General features: G+C 41.7%; 1 protein-coding gene across 1 annotated transcript; it reads right to left on the bottom strand.

The window, feature by feature from the left end:
* Positions 1–2,160: 2,160 nt before the first annotated feature.
* FBXO33 (F-box protein 33) lies at positions 2,161–19,518 on the bottom strand. Its single transcript, XM_084521443.1, has 4 exons — positions 18,902–19,518; positions 13,612–13,722; positions 7,856–8,541; positions 2,161–4,146 (listed from the first exon to the last, which is right to left on the bottom strand). The coding sequence occupies exons 1-4, from the start codon at positions 19,501–19,503 to the stop codon at positions 3,875–3,877; spliced, it is 1,671 nt and encodes a 556-aa protein (XP_084377569.1). The 5' UTR covers positions 19,504–19,518; the 3' UTR covers positions 2,161–3,874.
* Positions 19,519–19,733: the final 215 nt, after the last annotated feature.

The following is a 19,733-nucleotide window of genomic DNA, read 5'->3' as shown; positions in this document are numbered from 1 at the left end:
TTAAAGGGTTGCAAGCTACTTACAAACGTAACTACATTTTCTGAACAAGTACTATATTTTCTCTGTATATGCTGAATATTTGTTCTAGCTTATAATCAAGTTAATTGTCTTCAAAATACAATTCCTCCACCAAAACACTGTACTCTGAGCCCAGAACGATATTGGGAGCTGCAGGCAAACAGTTACCAGAACTAAGACACATCCTGCAGACAGAATGAAATAATTTCAGATACTCTTTTTTCCAGTGACAGGCCAGCAATAGATACCATAGGTATGCAATAGGAAGTAGGGCAAAGTAGCCCATAAAATAGGTTACAGAAGCTTGACTGAGCAGGATCAAGCAAGCGTGTATGCAGGAAAGCCCCTGCTCCCCCACAGAGAAAAAGCAATCCAGCTTTAACAACTGAAGGCTTGTGTTTCAAGTTCTTGCTGCTAAATCTAGAATGAAGCAAGACTAACTTGACATTGCTGTCTGCTCAGGAACAACAAAGGGAAACAAACAAGTTCCATTTGGGATTATGCAAACTCAAAGCAATTCCACACAGCTTGTAAGACCCCACTCCAAATACGATTGTGTTTTCCACATTAGGACTGCCTAAGTTCCCTAACACTTGATTGCAAATTGCTTCAGTTCAAATCCCTTCATCCCAATATCACTAATCCAAATTACTGTCAAAAATGCAACCATCAACAGCTTTTACTTATTGCTAAGAAACAGAACAGTTAGACGGATATTTAACCCTGCTCGAGGTATGTTTCACTCACCCACACCTTACTGGACTCCCCATACTTGGGAAGCAAGTGTTTATTACAGTAATCTGTATGTTTTAAGTATAAAGACTCTGTACCTAGAACACAAACCTTATCCATTCTTTAGACTTGCTTCAAAGTGAATGTACTGACATCCAGTACTCACCCTGGGCACCCACAGAGATGGCCTATTTTAAACGGAGTGAGAGGCCTGAACACCCCTGTACCATAGCCAGGAGGGGTGTTTTTCCTGCCCCCACCCTACCTTTCAGTATTAAGTTAATTAAAAACGCAGCAGAAAATAGGCTATATGAAAAAGAAAAATGCATTTAGGTAACAAAAGTAAACAAGGTACTTCCCAACTGAGGTAAATCCTGCAGCTATCCATAGAAACACCGTAGTCTGCAGAGGTAGAATTAACATCCTGCAACTGTGTAAACCAGAGGACACAACATTTTTAGGAAGTTGCATGGAAATGGCCAGAGATGTGGTCACTTTACAACCCCATTTAAGGTCCAGATGATGCTGAATAATCCCTGTCAGATATAACTGCTACATAAACCTCCCTCAGGAGGCTGAGCCCTGAAAGGCACCATGATCCAGTCCTGTTATTTCACTTTACTGGAATATAAAGAGCTATAATCATACATACCTTATCTTTATTACCCACCGCAAAATCTACTCGTCCTCTCTTCAATAAGTCATTAAGCGTTGTTGCTTGCCAGATCTACAAGCTCTAGGAGACTCCTTAAACAACAAGGAGCGCAATCCTCATGCTCGGTGGTGGTTTGAGCTGTCATAAAATGAAGTTCAGAAGCTCGAGTTAAACCTGTGCTTGGCACGCGCACACCGAACAGCCACTCCGACAAGTCTCACAGCACAATCAGCCACTGCAGGGCACAGCAGCTCTTGGGCAGCTTATCAGCCATCTGCAGTTTTCATTCAGAATACACAGCTACGTACTCTGAGTACAGAGAAAAGGTCAAACTGAAGCATTGCGGGTATTCATAATCTATTTAATAGTGGGACACCAAAAGAAGTACTACACATTTTTCTAGCGCACATTAGGTTTTGATTTAAGCAATTGCAACGGATGCAAGAATTTCTCAAAATAGTCTTCTACAATCCACATTTTACCGTATCAGTCTAGTAAGTCATACCGTGAAATACTCTTTGTGCTAACGGGTCTGGTGGTCTGATCATTACCAAAGCATCCTTCCGCCCCCCACCCCTCCCCACCCAAAAATAAGTTGACAAAATTCAGCCAAGAAATTACTGTATGACATTTTAGACTCTTCCGTTGACCTAAACACAATGGGAGCTACCAGTTATACACAACTTATGAACGATTGCTGCATTTTAAGTCTAGAAATTCTCATGCTGATACAACAAAAATATTTTATACAGTGATCAATTTTTAATGCTTTATTCATTGATTAAAAGAATATACATTTAACATAAACCATACAACATCAGTCATCAATTCAAACATTCAGCTGGTTTCCTTACATTTTCTGTCAGGAGTTTATTTTTTTAATCTGATCACATTTATAAGATAAAATCTCACCACATCTGGCATATACACACACTGTGCCAGTGGATTCACTCTACTGATGTACATATAAAATCCGCATGGTATGTGCTCACTGGAGACAAAACAGCGCACACCTGTCAAAAGGTCATTTTAATATAAGATGGTAAAACCATTTGTAAAACACATATAAACTTTTTCCATAAATAGAATCATATCTGGACATCTGTTGCATAAATTGTGTTTTCCAAAGCTTACAATATAGCAGCCAGGTCTCAGCACTGCTGGGCACCCACGTTGGCCACTTACTTTATTATTGCAGACTGTCCTTTAAACATTAAATGCACAACATTCGTACCACTTAAGACTGGGGTCAGGTGGAAGTCTCACAGAGACCACGTCTGTACCGCGGTTGCCCTGAAACAGTTAAATCGGCTTTTAAAGCCTCTCAGATATAACAAGATTTTAAAACATACTTCATGGAATGTTCTTCATGCATCATAGCAGCTCATACCTGTGATAGAACAAGCTTTGTATTTGTTTCCTTTCCTTCCTTTACATTCACTATTCACAGTGAAACAGGTGCATGTTTGTTAAGAGTTCTGAGGTTGCTGACTGAGCCACAGCACAGCTGTGTACCACAGGTCGAAATTCGACCTTATATATTACAATCTAGCAGTATCTGGCTGGCCAGAAGTTGGCCTGCCCCTGCCAGCATGTGGGCACTTCTTCGTTTTTAATCTATTCTTTGGCAGCTGACACAGGCGCTGACAGAGAAAATCCAGTGACTTGGTTGCTAGGGATTTCACGACTAACGTTTGTTTGCAGGTGTATACCTTTGTATTGAAGTCTTCACTGTTACGCTTTTACCTCATCGGAGCGCACATTCTTGGTTTTTTTCTCTTACACTTTGGCCCAAAGCTAACTTTTAAGGAAGATAACAGAAAATGAGAATAAACTAGGACGAGTTTACAACGAATCTGAAATACTACAGCTTATGGAGTGCATCTGGAAGTGCAGGTATCCAAAAAGCTAGTGTTTCGCACCACTGCTTAACAGAGCTAAGAAAAACGGACATCGGCAGCAAGTCATGCTTCGTAAGCTGCATGGGAAATGAAGCAAGGTGAGAGTCTAAGAATGAACAGCCCTGGATAGACTTCTCTTCCTTTTAAGCCTATTAAGTTGCACACTACCAGATTAAGCAATGACAGCAGAGAAATCTGCTGGGCTATGGATATGGATATTAAAAACAGTTGGCTCCTGAGCGCAGAACTCCGATATAATAGTAAAATCATTCAAAACACAGTTACTCGATAAAAGTAAAGTTAGCCGGCAACCTCAGACAGCCTTTGGCTGTATCCCGGTAAGGTTTGGTAGACAAGTCCATTAACCGTGAAAACCCTAAACACTGCCACTTTCAGCTTCTAAACCAATACCCGACTACGTTCTTTGATCAAGAAGTAGAATACACATATGTAATTCTATATAGCTAATACTGATTAAACACAGCACAAAAGGGGTTAATTCACGCTACTGAAAAAACATAATAGGACCCTACTTGCATATGTAACCACAGGAATTGTAAATAAGGAGCTAAATGCCTTCACTGAAGCTTTGCATCTCTCTGTAAAAATGACGAGTTGGCTCAGTGAAGACACTGAGCAGTTCTATGTCCATCACTGCGTGCCAAGGCCGACCCAATCCGAGAGATACTTGCTCAATGAGATTATGCACCGGATCCACGTCCTGATCAGCCAGTTCTCCTTGGTCGAAATCAATGCTTTCTTCTGTGACTTCAAGAACTTTCAGATCAGAGCCACGAAGACGAGCAATTGCAATAAGATTATGAGCCCAAACTGTGTAACCTATGGGGAAATAAAAAAAAAAAAAAAGTTGCTCTGTAACTTCACTCAAGGCATTTTTTACACAAGTATTTAATGCCAGAACATCAAAGCATCCTTCCCAACTTCTTTCGGCATCTTCTGTCTGGCAGAATCCTCCTCATGATTTTTTTTGTTGTTGATGCATTAAAAAAAAAAAAAAAACTCCATTTAGATCTTAAATAAGGAAGTATCAAAAAGTTTTTTTTAACAAAGCTTTTCCACATCTATTTTTTTCCACCATTTGTACCAACTTCTTTGCTACAAAGTAAGTTGTAAAAACAACTTCAAGCCTTCTGTGATCTACTTATTTATAAGTCAAAGAAGGGACTAATCAACTATTAGTTATTATACAGCTATATAATCAAGTTGTATCAACTACTCAAGTTAATATATAAAAGAACCACTTTAAAACTGTGTTTCAGCTATAAAAAGTTAGCTTTTGTTGCATTAGAGGTGGACTTAATAGAGGAAAAAACAAACAGAAGCCTCTCCAGGAAATAGGTCATACCAGCACCAAAAAAAATAATCTACATATATCTTGTTATTCTAGCTGGAATTAAACATAATTATAAGGCTTCCCTCTCTTCCCATTAGCATATTAGCACCCCTTTTTCAAAACACTCGCAGCTACCTGCTCTTTTCCAACAGTTTGCTGTATCCTCGCTAAGGCAAATGTTGAGCTCCTCCCTGTCCAGGCACAACATAAACTATTTGGGAATTTCCCCTATTTTGGGAGCTCTGCAAGCCAACCCTTCCCTTGCAAAAAAAAAAAAAAAAAAAAAAAAGAAAAGAAAAGGCTCATTTCTGCCTTCGTCGTCATTGTCACAGGCACCATGCCTCCTGGTGGAGTGCCCACTCGGAGGCTAAGGCAAGCTGCAGTCTGCACAGAATCTGAACTGGGAAAGTTCACTGCTGAAGGAATCAACAAGGCAAGTACCACGCTCTACATGCTACTGAATCAAAATAAGACAGCTAATTAAAGAATGAGAAAAACTGAAGTTAAAGGAATAGATTAATGAATTTTTCATTCTACTTTTTCCTACTTTTTTTTTGTCGCTAAGGTCTCCTGTAAATATGCTGCTCAAGGTACTTTTTTTTTTTTTTTAAACAAGAAACCCTGCAACACCTAAATGGCTCATTTCTAGGATATTAACCACTAAAAAGGTATGAACTCCTGTGATTTTCACTGGCTGATACTTTACCTCTAGCACAACAGTCACGGAAGATGAACCTGCAAGGTTGCAGGATATTAAACGCAATGGAAAACTGCACCTCTATGAATTACATTCCTAGCAGACTTGGAAGGAGCTCACAACACCTTACAGTTGTCTTGACTTTTTCCTTGCTGGTAAAAATGTCAGCTTTAGTTTTGCTCAGGGACAGAATACAACAGAGGATAGGTAATACAAGATGTTTACAATACAAACAATCTTGGAACCCCACACAAAGTGCCCTTCTCTTAAGAAGGAAGGAAAAAGGGCTCCAGCATGTCTGGATGGGGTGGCTCCTGATTTGTAACTCCTGATCCCTCTGGCTATCCTATTGTCCCCTTCTCATCCCAAAAGACCACACACTCCTCACACTGCTCCTTCATGCTGCAACAAGTATTGAATACCCTTGACTCTGCCCCTGAAGATGGGTTCCTTGGTGGAACGATGATACGACTTCCCACAGCAGACAGGAAAGAATCGTGAGCTATCCAAGGAGAGCATCCTTAGAACATTTTCTTCCTTCCTTCTTTGGTCACTGCCAAGTGGCAGCCAAAGCTATCTGCAAATTAAAGACTTCTACAGAGCAAACTAAAAGCATAAGAGGGAAAACCAAAAACCTGTGGAAAATATTGGAAACTGAAGAACAACCATTTCTTGTCTAAATATAGATGAAACCTGTGCCCTTACAAATAGAGCAAGTTATGGCTCCTCAAACAAATACACCTATTTGGTTTTGCTTTCCTGAAGAACACTTGATAGTATCACAAAAATACAAGTAGCACCAGAGACCACTGCTTGGTAAGTCTCAGAAAATACAGACGTGAGGATAAGATGCTGTACTGAAGAGTCACAGCATTCTAGATCTTTCCTCCTAGCCACATTTTTCTCACCATAACTACTCAAGAAGAAAGGTGCTTGTGCTACACCACTTGAGAAGTCACATTCACAAATTAAAGATGAGGCGTTTATAAGGAGCTTTGCTACCTTCTACAAGGAAATGGGAAGAACCTGGATTTCAAAATCAGAGCAAGGGTGATGTCTGGCCGTTCTCTCCTCCAGGTATACAAAGAAGCTCTCCAAAGAAGGAAGATGCAGTAAGAATTATTTGATTACATAGAACTGCAGAAGATGTTTGCTTTCCCAATGCTCTGCACGGAGTAATATATCCTATTGAACATACGTGTTTTGATATTATAAGATACTTACACTTTATGATCAGGTATTTTATCATCTTTTTAAATTTGGATCAGATTAGAAGAATTTCCTATGGTAGAATGATAACTTAAGTTTTGGGTTGTTTGTTGTGTTTGATTATTTTCTTTCCTTTTAAAAAGGTCCTAAAACTTTTATCCAAATGTTAAAGAAACTGTTAAAATCTACTCTTTACAAAGTGGCACAGTCATATGTCAATCTGCAAAGTCTGTCAGTGAAACTATAAAGGGGAGACCACTGGATTGATTCTTTTTCTCCACTGATTTTCAGTAGAAGACGGCGAAAACCTTTTCCTAGCAGATACAACAGAACCTTCTGCCTTCAACCGAGATCCAAATGTACTATCTCTGCTCCTGCTGATCTCTCCTGTTTGTGCTGAGTAACTGGGAATTCACTCCTGCAAGCTGCCTGAGGAAATGGGCATTCACTCTCACACAGCAGAGCACGGAGTCATCACTTAACTCCTTCATGTAGCAACAAGTTTGGTCTCGGTAAGCCAATTCCAGCACAAAAATAACTACTCTGCATTATTTCAGTTTCAGGTGCCTCACATGTGCCAAATGATTCTATCTTCTAACAAGTACTGTAGAGTTCACAGAGCTGAATATAAATGTGCCATTATTTGATTTGCAATTATACAGCAAATAGGTGGGATAAACCTAGCTCTGTATACTAGTGAAACCAATGCACTCAGCAAGGCAACCTCCTCTGCATTATTTTATTTCCCCACTCTTCAAGTAGAGAAGTCTCAAATTTTGTTCACCACCTTCATCTGCTGCCAAGGCCTTACCAAACTGGTAAGAGACTTCCTCCCTTCAGCCCTGGGGCACTTAACCGGCGTTATTTACACAAACAGGAAGCACAATTATCTAATCTTAACAGCCCATGAGCTCAGTACCCACAGCAGGCACCTACAGTGCTCACGTTCACATGCCTGGCCACCTGGTGGAACGGCACAGTGCAGGCCACTTCCAGGACAAGCCTCCTTGAACGCCCAGTTCTTCATTATCCCCTGTTCTGTGAGCAGCCTAACAAAATCCTGAGTGACCTCTCATGAAAGGTTAGCAAGCTACAAGAATGTTTAGAACACGTACACAGAAAAAAACTTCCTATTTTCAAACAAAAATACCAGTAGAAGGTACAACAGCTTGTACAGCAACTGCATAGCAGGCTTCTGAACAGCATTCTTACTAAAACACATCACGAGAAAGGATGAAGCATTCTAAGGATATCAGTCACATACTAAGCTTGTGCAATGTATTACCTACCATGAACAGCTAGGAGAGACAGTCTTGTGCACCTCCAGGCTAGTAAGACAAGTGGATCTTCATTCCGGTTGTCGCTAAGATCTGGGAAGCCAGACATATCTATCACATCATTCATTAGTATAAAGTGAGTGAGGAACTTGTCATACTGCCTGGATATGAGGTCAACAACAGCTCCTGAAACACAAGTGATGTAGCTGTCAAAGTGAATCCTCTCTAGGGGGATACTGGGCTTAAGAATCCTTAGCATATCATCACTCTTGACATCAAAAGCCATTATGTAGACCCGAAGATTGGTGCTGTTGCGCGTCAGCGCCTTCCAATTCTCATCTTCTGGCATACTGTCCAATGACTTGTGCATTATGGAAACACTGTGGACCAGGAGAGACAGTCGATGCAAAGGCACATGGTTGCTATCAGCCAGGACTCTTGCCATTTCAGCTGTAAAATCACAGAAATCCAAAGCGAGTGAACGCAGATTCACAAAACGCTCCAATTCGACTGCAGTGATAAGAGTGGTGTTACCAGGGATGTGGTTGTCCAATAAGCTCAGGTGTTCCATGGTGTTGGCTATGGGGTTTGACAAGGAGGCCAGTGATGTGGGAGTTACTATTTGCAGCATGAACCCACAAGACAGCCATTTCAATTGCCTGCTGTTGCCTAATATCTCTTCAAACAGCTGTTGTATTCTGCAAGGAAACAAAACAGACAATGATGCTGTTAGACACGGTTTAGTCTTACCAATTGCTTACCACTCTTTTTATTTTTTTGTTCAAGAATTAGTCTTCTTTCATTTATGGCCTTATTCTGCAGAAGCTGCTACTGTTGGAGTTCCTGTGAACTACCACAGTTAGAACCCAACACACTGCGAACTTCCCACTGTGCTTTAATCACCACTGCACTTAAAAGGTTAAAAACTGAAAACTGTCTTGAAAAAAAATAAGTACTTTGCTTTTTCCAAAACAGTGGTGCACTACGACCCTTCATTTCATACTTCTCAGCACAGATCCCAGCACGCACTAACACCCTCCCACATACACGTTAAGGTCATGCAAGTAAGAAGACCTGTAATGCATTAAAAACAGTTCTTAATTTTTTAAAACAGCTCTTCGTAGTTGCTGACCTCCCTAGTATGGCAAATTCAATATGGAAAAAATAATTTTCATTGAAAAGTTGGAGAAAATTGCCTCTGAACATATGTTAGAATGATAGAAACCAATTGCTTTATTTTCCTCACAGGGTAAGGAACAAACTCCTAAGAAGATTCTTGAAATAACTCTGAATGTACAGCTGACTGGATTCTCATTGTCAACAGCTTCAAATTTTACCGACACAGCTTGGACATGGGAACACGGCAAACCCAGATTACCAGTGCCAGAATCACTTGGGACTGTTGGAGTCCTCATGTGATTTATCGCACTGTATGATTATACCATGCTCACTGTGATGCGTCCCACCTCTCCTGCCCATTTATTGTTTTAATGCACAAATGTTCTTAAATTTAGCTATTTAATTCAAGAATGCATGAAAAGTATTTTAAAGTAAGAATTTGAATAAACAACAATAGCATGGCCAAACCCTACCTACTTCCTGGAAAGCAGTATTTTTTCAATCTTCATCCCTCACCTACTGAGGCTCCAAAGAATCCTCTTGCCCCAATGACAAGTAATCTTTGAGCACGTACATTTTAGGATGCATATACAGACATATTTGATCTCAAACCCCAGCCAGCCAGAAGGAACACCCATCATTTAAAGGAAGCAATTGAGCCAGGCTACAACAGGTTCACAAAACTTCAAGGAATATGGTAAAAAATAAAAAAAATCTAGTACAAAACTAGCAGAAATCTTTGTGCTTCAAATTTTTACAAAATTGTTATTCTTATCCACCTATCTTTAATCAAGATACCATCCAGACAAAATTAAAGGCTCTGTATCCTGACTGACAGCAGAGAAACTAATACCTTAAGAGGGATAGAAAGAGAGTTGTAATTCTCAGAGATTTCCTCACATTTCCAAACACTTGTAACTTTGACCTCCTAAGCCAGAGGTGGCTTTCTGTCTTTAGTAACCCTCAGGGACCTCACTTCCATGAATTTACCTAGTCACCTCTTTAAGAGGAGCTTTTGCAACTGTAAAAGGCCTGCCTTTTCTTTGTACGCAGAACAGTTGGCGTGATTGTCATTTATCAGTTATATATCTCAATAGTTTCCAACATTTTGCCTAGTACAGTCATCAGGTTTATATACACTGCAGATCTTCTAGATTGTCTCCAAGTATTTTTTATTTATATATTTTTTTTTTAATTGAGGACTGGCAACAAAAATTAAACAGTTTTAAACAACAGGTCAAGAATTACAAATAACGCATTTTTGCTATTTTACTCCTAAATTTTTTTGGAGTTCAGATGAGAGCTATTTGATCCTGGCAATGTTTGTTTGGGGTCTGTTTCTGGCAAAGCTTAAATTTAAGACAGATCCTCTGATGATCACTCAAAGGAAAAGGTTCTGCCACAGGAACCTCCCTAATTTCTCCCACAACAAACAGAGTCTCTTCTCTCCCTGCTCTCATTGCAGCAGCTTGGAAAGGTGATGTAACATTTACAGCAATGGAATCCTTTATTTTGTAATAGCCCAAGTAATCAATCATAATAGGAATTTTTTAATAGATGACAACTCAACTTTGACATGCTCAGTAGAACATCTATCATCTATGCCTTACTGCACTAAAATTTTGTTTTAATTGTGCTTCTGTTATGATTTAAATAATTAGGCTCAGAAGAGTACTGTTTGAGCACTCTTCTTTCAATACAACTTAAACTATGAGAAATAATACCAATTTAATGCTGAGTTCGCACTGACGTATTTATGCTCATATTTAGACTTATGCTGGTAGGTTACCTGTCCATATATCCTAGGAAAATTTTTAAGACTCCTTTCCCCACCTCGTTACCAATTTAATAAAAATAGGTAAGAGACTCAACACGTCTGTGTAGAATATTTAACAATGACTGGTTTTTGGTTTGCTTTAAATATCTGCTTTATGTGAGGCTGGACAGGAAGAACGATAAAACCCACCAGCTATTTATTCATTTCAACAAGTTTTGAATACATTTTTCAAGCACCTAATACGGGTTTTCCCTCCCCTGCAAATTCTTATGCGAATCCTATTTTTCATAAGCAGACTGCATCTAACAGGAGTCTGCAAGAACAGCTTGAATTGTGTCAGTTTCTAAAACACATTAAGTGAATTCTTACTATGATCATAAAATAGGTGTTAACTTCTAACTTTCACTTGAACTACCTAGCTCATAGTACAATATTCACTGTAACATACACAGGACTACCTTAAAGCTCATTTACAAAATTGACATTTTAGCAGGGTTTAGTACATAGAACACAAAATATGAGCAAAGCTCAGCACGTGCAAGACAGCAAGTTAGCGTAGTGATACCTCAAAAGTGTACTTAATCAGTCCCCTTTGCTCCTTGTAAAGAACAGTTAATGGGATGTTCCCCATCAGCCTGAAACCTACCACACTGGGGAAAACTACCTCAGCAATAAAAACCTCAAAATAAATTACTGTTACAATTAATGCCAGAGGTGGCACTTTCAGGCAGAGGACAGACCAAAGGCTGACTAACTGTTTAAGCCCCAGAAGTCCTGACAGGTACTGAAGTACCTTGATGGCCCCAGACAGGAAGCAAACCTATTAGTAAGGCCCATTTGTTTAATTAAAGACCACCAATCAATAAGTTTAGTTTAATATGAGGAGCTAACCTGCTTCTTTTGGAAACCAAACTATCTAAGCCACGTGGATCAATCATGGAAACATTTCAGAAAACAAAACTTTTACACATATACCCCTTGCTCAGCTCAAGACAAATGCATTGTTTCTGATGAACTTCCACACAGTAATGAACTGAGGTCTAAAGAGAATTTTAGGAAGCATCCAGGGACACATACACAATACAGAAAGAGAAAAAGCATTACAAAGCCATATATTGTACATGCTGATCACTACAAAAGGGTGATTTTGGAAACATAATCCAAGGCCTCCTCTCCCCAAGAACAGCCCTTAGGACATTCCCCCTGGCAAAGACCAATGGCTCTGTGCTGGCTAAGATTTCACCCATGGCCTGTGACACTCATCTCAATGCTTCGGACTTGAGGAAGTGCTGTGTTTTCTTCCCTGTTTGGACTATAGGAAGTTCCTGAAACAGCTACTAAGGTTTACCACCATTTGGGTTCCTAAATCTTCAACCACCAATAACATTGCCTCCATAGGTTGCCCAGTATTTTGCAGTGTTAGCTGTCAGCACCCACGTTTTTCAACTTTAGAGATGCAAACACCTTACATCTTCTTAGTCTTGCCTTCTGCACTTGGGATTTACTTCCTGAAGTATATGCTGCTAATGCTGACGAACTTGAGAATGCTGAATAAAACACTGCCAATTTTCTTTTAATTTAGAAAAGAGCTAGTGGGTCCCAAAAGACACTGCTTTATTCTAGCAAAACAAACATAAGCAAGGTAGCATTTATTTGCTCATTCCAGAATGTGCAAAGGTCAATATTCATGTAAAAAACTAACCTTGCATTAGATAGTTATTTTTTTTTTTTACAGTTCATGGCTATGAAGTATGCATAGTAATTTTTGTTATTTGTTTGAAGAAATATTTGTGTGCTCAGCTGAGTAAACATCTGCTTAGACGGTTCTCTTTAAGCCCCTTGGCCATGATTTGATTATGTATTTATGTTTTCACAAAGGATATGAAAATGGGGCTTTTACCAAATTGGCCTATTACCTGCAGGCAGCACTATAATACAAATCTTAATTTCAAAATGAAGAAGTTAGAGTAATTTAAAGAAAATGGGATAACAAAGACACATGTCTGCATTCACATTGATGTCCAAGTTTAAGTCAGGAGCAAACATTTAGTTTGACATTTGCATTCACATATGTACATACAGCTGATAGTATATCTAGGCTAGTTCTCAAAACCACTTAAAAATAAACAGTAACAGTCTAGAGTGGCTGTACTTACGCCTCTCTGCAGCTACTGGGAAGAAGATGTTTAAGCTGGCACAAATTAAAGTGATCTATATGACAAGTTCTGGAATTACTAAAACTTGTTCGCTTAGTTAGCATCACTCTTCAGGGGCAACTTATTCCAGAAGTCAGTAGCTTTTTAAACTGTATTTCACCACTTCCAAAAAAACCACAAACTAGTTATTCAAAGTAAAGACTGTAATGTAATTATGGCAAGCTAAAATACAACTCTGAGACTAAACAAGCATGCCGTGAGCTAAGATCTTTCAGGAATTCTACAAATACCTAACCTAGTTTTGTGACATAACTTAAAATAAGTTGTCACTGCTTATGTCCTCTTTCAAGTTTACTTCCTACACATATTTCACAAGAATTGAGGACATCGGATTACTTCCTTTTCTCATTTTTTCACATACAACAATTCTAGAGGTGCTGGTAACAAATCCCTGTTCCTCCTCCTGTTTTGTTTTCATTAAGTTAATATTGTTTCTAGAACACAATGAAAAGAAGAAAGAAGAGATTCTCACCCTGCTGAGAAGGGGAAAAAACAAGCCACAAAACCAGACTACTTCATGAAAATACTAGAAACAAAAAATCAACTCAATTTAAGAATTACATTCTAATGCTATTAAAAAAGCTTTCTCAGTTACGTGTTTCAGACAGGAAAAAACATTATTTTAACATACTTGACAATTTATAAATATAACTTACTGCTTAATCTTTTTGCCATCAGGGTCAACCTTTCCGAGGTATGTATTTGATATACTTCCGTGCTGCTGCAAAATGCTTATATCCCCAAAGAGACTTAACTTCTGGAGGTTCCTATGAAACAAAGAAACAAAAAGGAATCTTTATACAAGGTTAAAGCAGTGTAAGGAATCATTCTGGATAAAACAAGCACAGGCAGCAAGAACACATTATTGCATGGAACATGTAATGTCTTCTGGGAAGCATCCTTCTGCCCTAGAGTACAGGCACGTATGGAACTACAGGAATTGAGGCTGAAGCATAAAGGGGAAGAGGGATATACAAAGTGCTGGATCCAGCTGTAAAGCAAATGCCAGTTTTTAGTGACCACAGAGGAGTATTTTCAGCAAGCCATCACTATCAAGAAGTTTTCTAGCAGCACTTTCACATACTCTTAGAACATGTGTGTTACATTTCACAGACGGAAACATCAGATACCTACTTCTTTTTAACACTTAACACCAAGCTTAACACCCAAGTAGAATTCAACTGCTAGAAACCCTGCCTGAGCACTTATATATGGCAACTGGGTTATAAATGGGGGCCCAAACCTTCCTCAACTGAGGTAACACAAACTTCATGTGGAAGCTGAGCAAAAGCTCCTCGCCCCCCGAACAGTGTTTGATTTCTATCACGCTGAAGTAGGAAATATCAGAACAGCTTCTATCATCAGTCAACAGAAGAGAACAACTGGTCCGCCATGAGACAATTTAAATTTCTAGAAGGAATACCTAAAAAGTGAAAGAAGAACCTCTAAGTTTACCCTGGACTTGTCTCAGCGTGCTAGACAGTCAGTTTCCCTTTCCCCAGCACAGTTTGCTTCTGATTCGCATCTTTGCTATCCCCTAAAAAAAGATCAAACAACAGATATGAAAATGATAGCAGTTTTAGAGGAGCTGTTTGTGGCTTTTTTTTTTTTTTTTTTTTTAAACTGACTACACATTGTATGCTAATACTTCAGACCGGCTTTTAGGAAGATGCAAAACAATCACAAATCTCAAAGCTAGGGAAGCTCTGGTGCCAGTTCGCTGCCCCCCTAGTACGAGCAGATGTTCTACCAACAGAAGAAAGCCGTCAAGTAGTCAAGCTTTCAGTTTAAGTATGAATTGCAGGCTATAATTGGTATCAATCATAAATAACCATTTACCTGTTTTGAAGTATTAAATAACCATAGACTAGTTCCCTGAAATCTCTCTGCTGTCCCACCTGCTACTTTTCTTCTACAGATGAATGAAGATCCACAGGCTTCCTATCAAGTCAGACAAAATCTAGGAGTTGCTCCAGTATTTACAGCCATTTCAGAAACTCTAACACTTCAGTGTTTTAAATACAGGACTACTGTAGTGATACTGGAATATAACTGAGCCCCGACCACACGCACAATATTTGATAAATCTGACTCAGCCAATGCCTGATCCTAGCTGAAGAATAAGGTTGGCAAGGAAATCTGAAGACACTGGCAACACCACCGGGAGTATTTTGTGCTTTTCTGTCGCCTACAGCTTTTGAGGAAAGTCTGGTGTGGCAGGGAAAGCAGCAGAAGCATCTACCTGGTGTGCAAGGCAGTGCTCACAGCCAATACTATAATTAGGCTTTTATCTTCTGATCTCAGGGACTTAAATCTGAGAGCTCAGACAAAATGCAACCTTCAGAACAATTCTGATTCACCTGCATATTCACATCCCACACACGTTTTGTTTGGTGCCACCCAGACCCCAGCGAATGTTGCTGCAGATGAGTGTCAATTTTAGAGCTACTGAGCTACAGGACAGACAAAACACGATTTATTGACACCCTCCAGGTTTCCTACATCTACCTGACTGCTATTTGTGCACTACAGAGACCAAGATAAAGTTTTCCACCTCAAAACTTGGCCAATTAAAACATCCAATTATTGTTCCATGCACAGCACAGTTGTTACCACCACAGTCCAAATCAGTATTAGATTTTTGTTACTATTTGTAGTACCCTATAATCTCCACGGCATTTGGCTCACCTCTCATCCTTATTTCATGGGGTTAGCGAAGTCCATTGCTGCTTAAACAAATTTATTTAGGCGTTAACTGTCATCTTTTGCTGAAATTCATAGTGGCAACTTAATCCTACATTCTGTGTATAACCACAGCTGGGGAAACATCCTCTTTTGTATTTAGTATTTTTATTCAATATTAACCATTCATTTTCCACTAGCTCAAAAAGCATACTACAGGTACCAAGCCTCTTACTATGCTCCTTCTTCAGGTTTGGTGGGTCTTTATGAACATCCATCCTCCACCTTGCAATGCAAAAGGAAGCAAAAAGGGCCTTGCTTGGATTCAACAGGAACAAAGTGCTAAGGCACATATTGCGTTATCAGATTCCTACCCCAATTTCAGCTGCCTGCTTAGGATGACAGAAGCGAGTTATTAGAAAGCCCCAAACACAGATGCAGTCTCCTCTTCTGAATGATTCACACAATTCTGGCAACTCCAAGGTAGATACCGTACTTCACTTAAACTCCCTGGTTTACTACAATCTGCATTTTTGTTTCCACAGCACAGATCAAACAAATCTCACAAACGAACACGCTGCAGATGAAAGGGGGGAGGATCAATACCTTCCTGCCCTCCTCTTTAAGCAGCCAGAGGAGAATCTCTACTTCAGGCCTTCACAGTTACATAAAAGAGCAGTCTACAGCTGATGATCAGTCCCTGCCTATTAGCTACTGTACACACTGAAATGACTCACGGAAAGTTTGTCACCCTCCCACCCACCTTCCTGAACTTAGTTTTGAAAGACCAGCTTGTGAAGGCACAGATGATTAGGATCCCTTAAGAGCCAGAGAGAAACAACTTGTCCCTCCTGATATTGTTACAGAAACGAGGCACCTCCACGTTTTTTTTTTGTTTGTTTGTTTGTTTTTTTGTAATAGGAAGTAGAATATCAAGTGCTTAAATAATACATTTTTATTTTGCTTCGCTTGCTGTCAACAGAACTGCTTGCAGAAAAGCTAGAGATGGCTATAAACATCATGTTAGTACACTTCAATTAAAGAAATTACAGAATTACAGAACTCATCTTGGTTTCAGTGCTATTAAAGCAGTATTTAGGAGTAATACTCTGTCACTTGCAGAACAAAGTTTGTGTTGATTTGAGCTCTACCTCAAATGCATGAGGGACCTTGAATGTACCTTTGTGGATGCTGAGTGCCAGCAGAAATACCTATCATAGTATTATCAGGTGTTTTGAACTGTGTGCCTGCAGCTGAGTTTACTTCCTTCATTCCATCAGAATTAGTAAAGTCTGCTCCAAAGTATTTTTCTAGAGACTTAATGTGCAGAGTTGATTAGAAATCAGCAGCTTTGTACTCTACAGAAAGTACTTTTATTAGCAAAAAAAAAACCACCACATCATCATTCCCCTGTACCCAAGAGGACATCCAGAAATTGCATTACTTCTAGTCATTACTTTAGTCTTCTCTTAGGTCCTGTGGTATTACAAACCCTCAAGGAATTCTACAGTCATTTAAAGAACATTTTTCCTGAAAGGAGGGGGTTGTTACTGTATTGTTTAATAATAGATTTAAAAGCCTACAACAAGATTACACAGTTAAGAAACGGCACACCATTTCACAAAAGCAGATTTTTTCCTCTCTAGTTTGAAGTGCAAGATGGAAGTTCTTTGAATTTCTCTGCCAAAAAAAAAAAGCTATCACAGAGGCTGACAAGAGTTATGAAAGAATCATCCTGTTTTAAACTTAATTCCGAAAGGAATGCATTTACTGTGATTCAGCCACCGGCCAAGTTAAAATGCTGCTGTTTCCTTTAGTTTGGAAATTACAATCCCTATCCCATGTACGAGAAGACATGAAGGAATTAATCATTACCCTTGTGATGCAGAGCAGAGAAATAAGGTGAGCGGCCTGCAGTCACTCCACAGATAAAATGAAAAAGCATCAAGGCAGGTGACGATGGCTCTGGCTTAGAGGTGAGAACCAAGCAGCAACTTGGCACCTTACCGTTCCTTCCCACCATGTTTCAATCTTAAAACCCTACCTGAAAAGCTAAAGCACAACGTTCTACACACAAACTAACCAGTTGCCTTGCAAGGAAACAAGTATCAAACTTAAAACCTTTAGAGAAAAAAAAAGTGTTATTCAAAATGCAATTCTGAGTAGACTAAGTGCTTAATGTAAATCCCCCACGCGTTTTTCAGTTGCTCACCAAAAAAAGACCCCGCTGTAATGACGAGGTACTGCGTGTTCCCCAGTCAAACCTTATTCATTTCAAAACAAAAGAGCAGCGTGCAAGCGATCTGAAGACATCAGGAAAGTACAGTAATGCAAAATCCTATCCAAGTTGGTGACTTTCCACCTGTATCTTACCGCTGAAATTATACTCATCTCCAGAGAACAGGTAGTGGAGAAACAACTACTGCTAGTATTTTGCTGCACTCTCAGCCACTCTGTACATACAAAATCTGTAAAAACAACTCCAGAAAGCAGTGTCCTTGCAGAAGCTGCAGATAAAACCGCAGAGAATGCAGAAAGTAAAATATGCCAGGAGCCTTCGCACAACACATTTGACAGCCTCGCATTTTTGTGAGGCAGCGGGAAAAAAAAAATCTTTTTTTATTATTATTTTCCCCTGTGAAACTCCTAGGGGACACCTCCTGGGGATTTCAACCTTCCAAGTCCATTTGGCAGAATTTGCCTATGATCTGATCGTCGCTAGCACCACTTAAACACTTTTTTCATTCAGGACGTCAGTCAGACTTCCCAAAAATACGACTGTTAGGCAAAAGCTCCCCCTGCAAGGCAGGAGAAGGCTGGCGGAGGCGGGTGGGACCCGCACCCCGAGGACTCACAGGGCAGGGACTCCAGGCGAGCTGTGGCCTAGGAGCAGCTTTCGGAAGCCAGCCCCAGCAGCTGCCCCTGGGGAAGTACCTGCGGGGCACAGCGCCGGAGAGGAACTGAAAGCGAGACCTCGCACAGCCCGTTTGCATCGGGCCCAAACGGGCGAGGAACCGCGTTTAAAGCCCTCTGGGTGCGCTGCAAGCCCGAGGAGAGGGCAGGGAGGCCCCGGCCCGCTCCACAACCCCTCCGCAGGCCTGGAGGAGCTGGGGCTGCCCCTCAAGCATCCCCCACACACCCCCCAGCTTCCCAGCGGGTACCAGCACACCCTGCCCCTTCACCCTACGGCCGCAGGGGTTCGGGGATAAAAAATAAAAATAAAAATAAACCCTTTTCTGTGAGAACCACCCCCCCGGGCGCTACCTGTTGTTGCGGACGCTGCTCAGGACGCACAGCACCAGCTCCAGGTATGTCCGCAGCAGGTCCAGCCAGCGGGGGCACAGCGGCGGCGGCGCCTCACCGCCTCCCCCCGCCGCCGCCGCCGAGGCCGCCGCCACCACCGGGCCCTCACCGCCGCCTCCACCCCCCCCAGCCGCCGCCGCCGCCGCCCCCGTCACGGCAGCCCCGGGGGAGGGGGAGGCGCTGGGGTAGTTGTCGGCGGCGAACTGGACGCGGAGCTCGCGGACGAACCAGCCGCACTTGCGCATGAGGAACTCGAGGCGCGGGCGCTCGGCCGGCGAGACGCGGAGGCTGAGGCGGAGGCGCGGCCACAGGGCCGGGTAGAAGAGGCACTCCCGCCAGTGCGAGCAGGCGGCCGAGGCCCGCAGCCGGTCGGGGCCGGCCAGGAAGGAGAAGATGTGCACCACCAGCTCGCTGGGCAGGGAGCCGGCGCCCACCGCCTCCCCGCACACCGACATGCCTGCAGCCGGCCCGGGCCCTGCTGCGGCGGCGGCGGCGGCCACGGGCGGCGGTGGCGGCGGCGGCCCCGGCCTGGCCTCGGGCTCCTGCGACAAAAACAACAACATCAATGACAAGGCGCAGGGGGCGGGCGCCGGCCGGGACGCGGCTCTGCCGGCACGCACCACGCCGAGATGGGGAGGGGGGAAAGAGGGGGAGGGCCCGGCCCGGCCGCGCTTTGTGGCTGCGGGGAGGGATCGGGGAGGCCCCCGCGGGCGCGGAATGGAACGCGCCGCCGTTCGAATGGCAGGCGGGGCCGGCCCAACGGCCTGCGCGGTGCGGGGGGGGGGTTAACCCC

Source organism: Aythya ferina (genome assembly GCF_964211825.1).
Source record: "Aythya ferina genome assembly, chromosome: 5".
In the NCBI taxonomy this organism is placed as follows: Eukaryota; Metazoa; Chordata; class Aves; order Anseriformes; family Anatidae; genus Aythya; species Aythya ferina.
The sequence above is the reverse complement of the archived record's forward strand: the minus strand, read 5'-3'. Positions and strand labels throughout refer to the sequence as shown.

Coding starts and splice junctions, on each gene's coding strand:
- FBXO33 (XM_084521443.1), bottom strand. CDS start 19,503: ATGTTGTTGTTTTTGTCGCAGGAGCCCGAGGCCAGGCCGGGGCCGCCG. Junction 8,542..13,611: donor GATGGCAAAAAGATTAAGCA/GTAAGTTATATT, acceptor GTTTCCTTGCAG/AATACAACAGCTGTTTGAAG. Junction 4,147..7,855: donor GTCTCTCCTAGCTGTTCATG/GTAGGTAATACA, acceptor ATTTCCCCATAG/GTTACACAGTTTGGGCTCAT.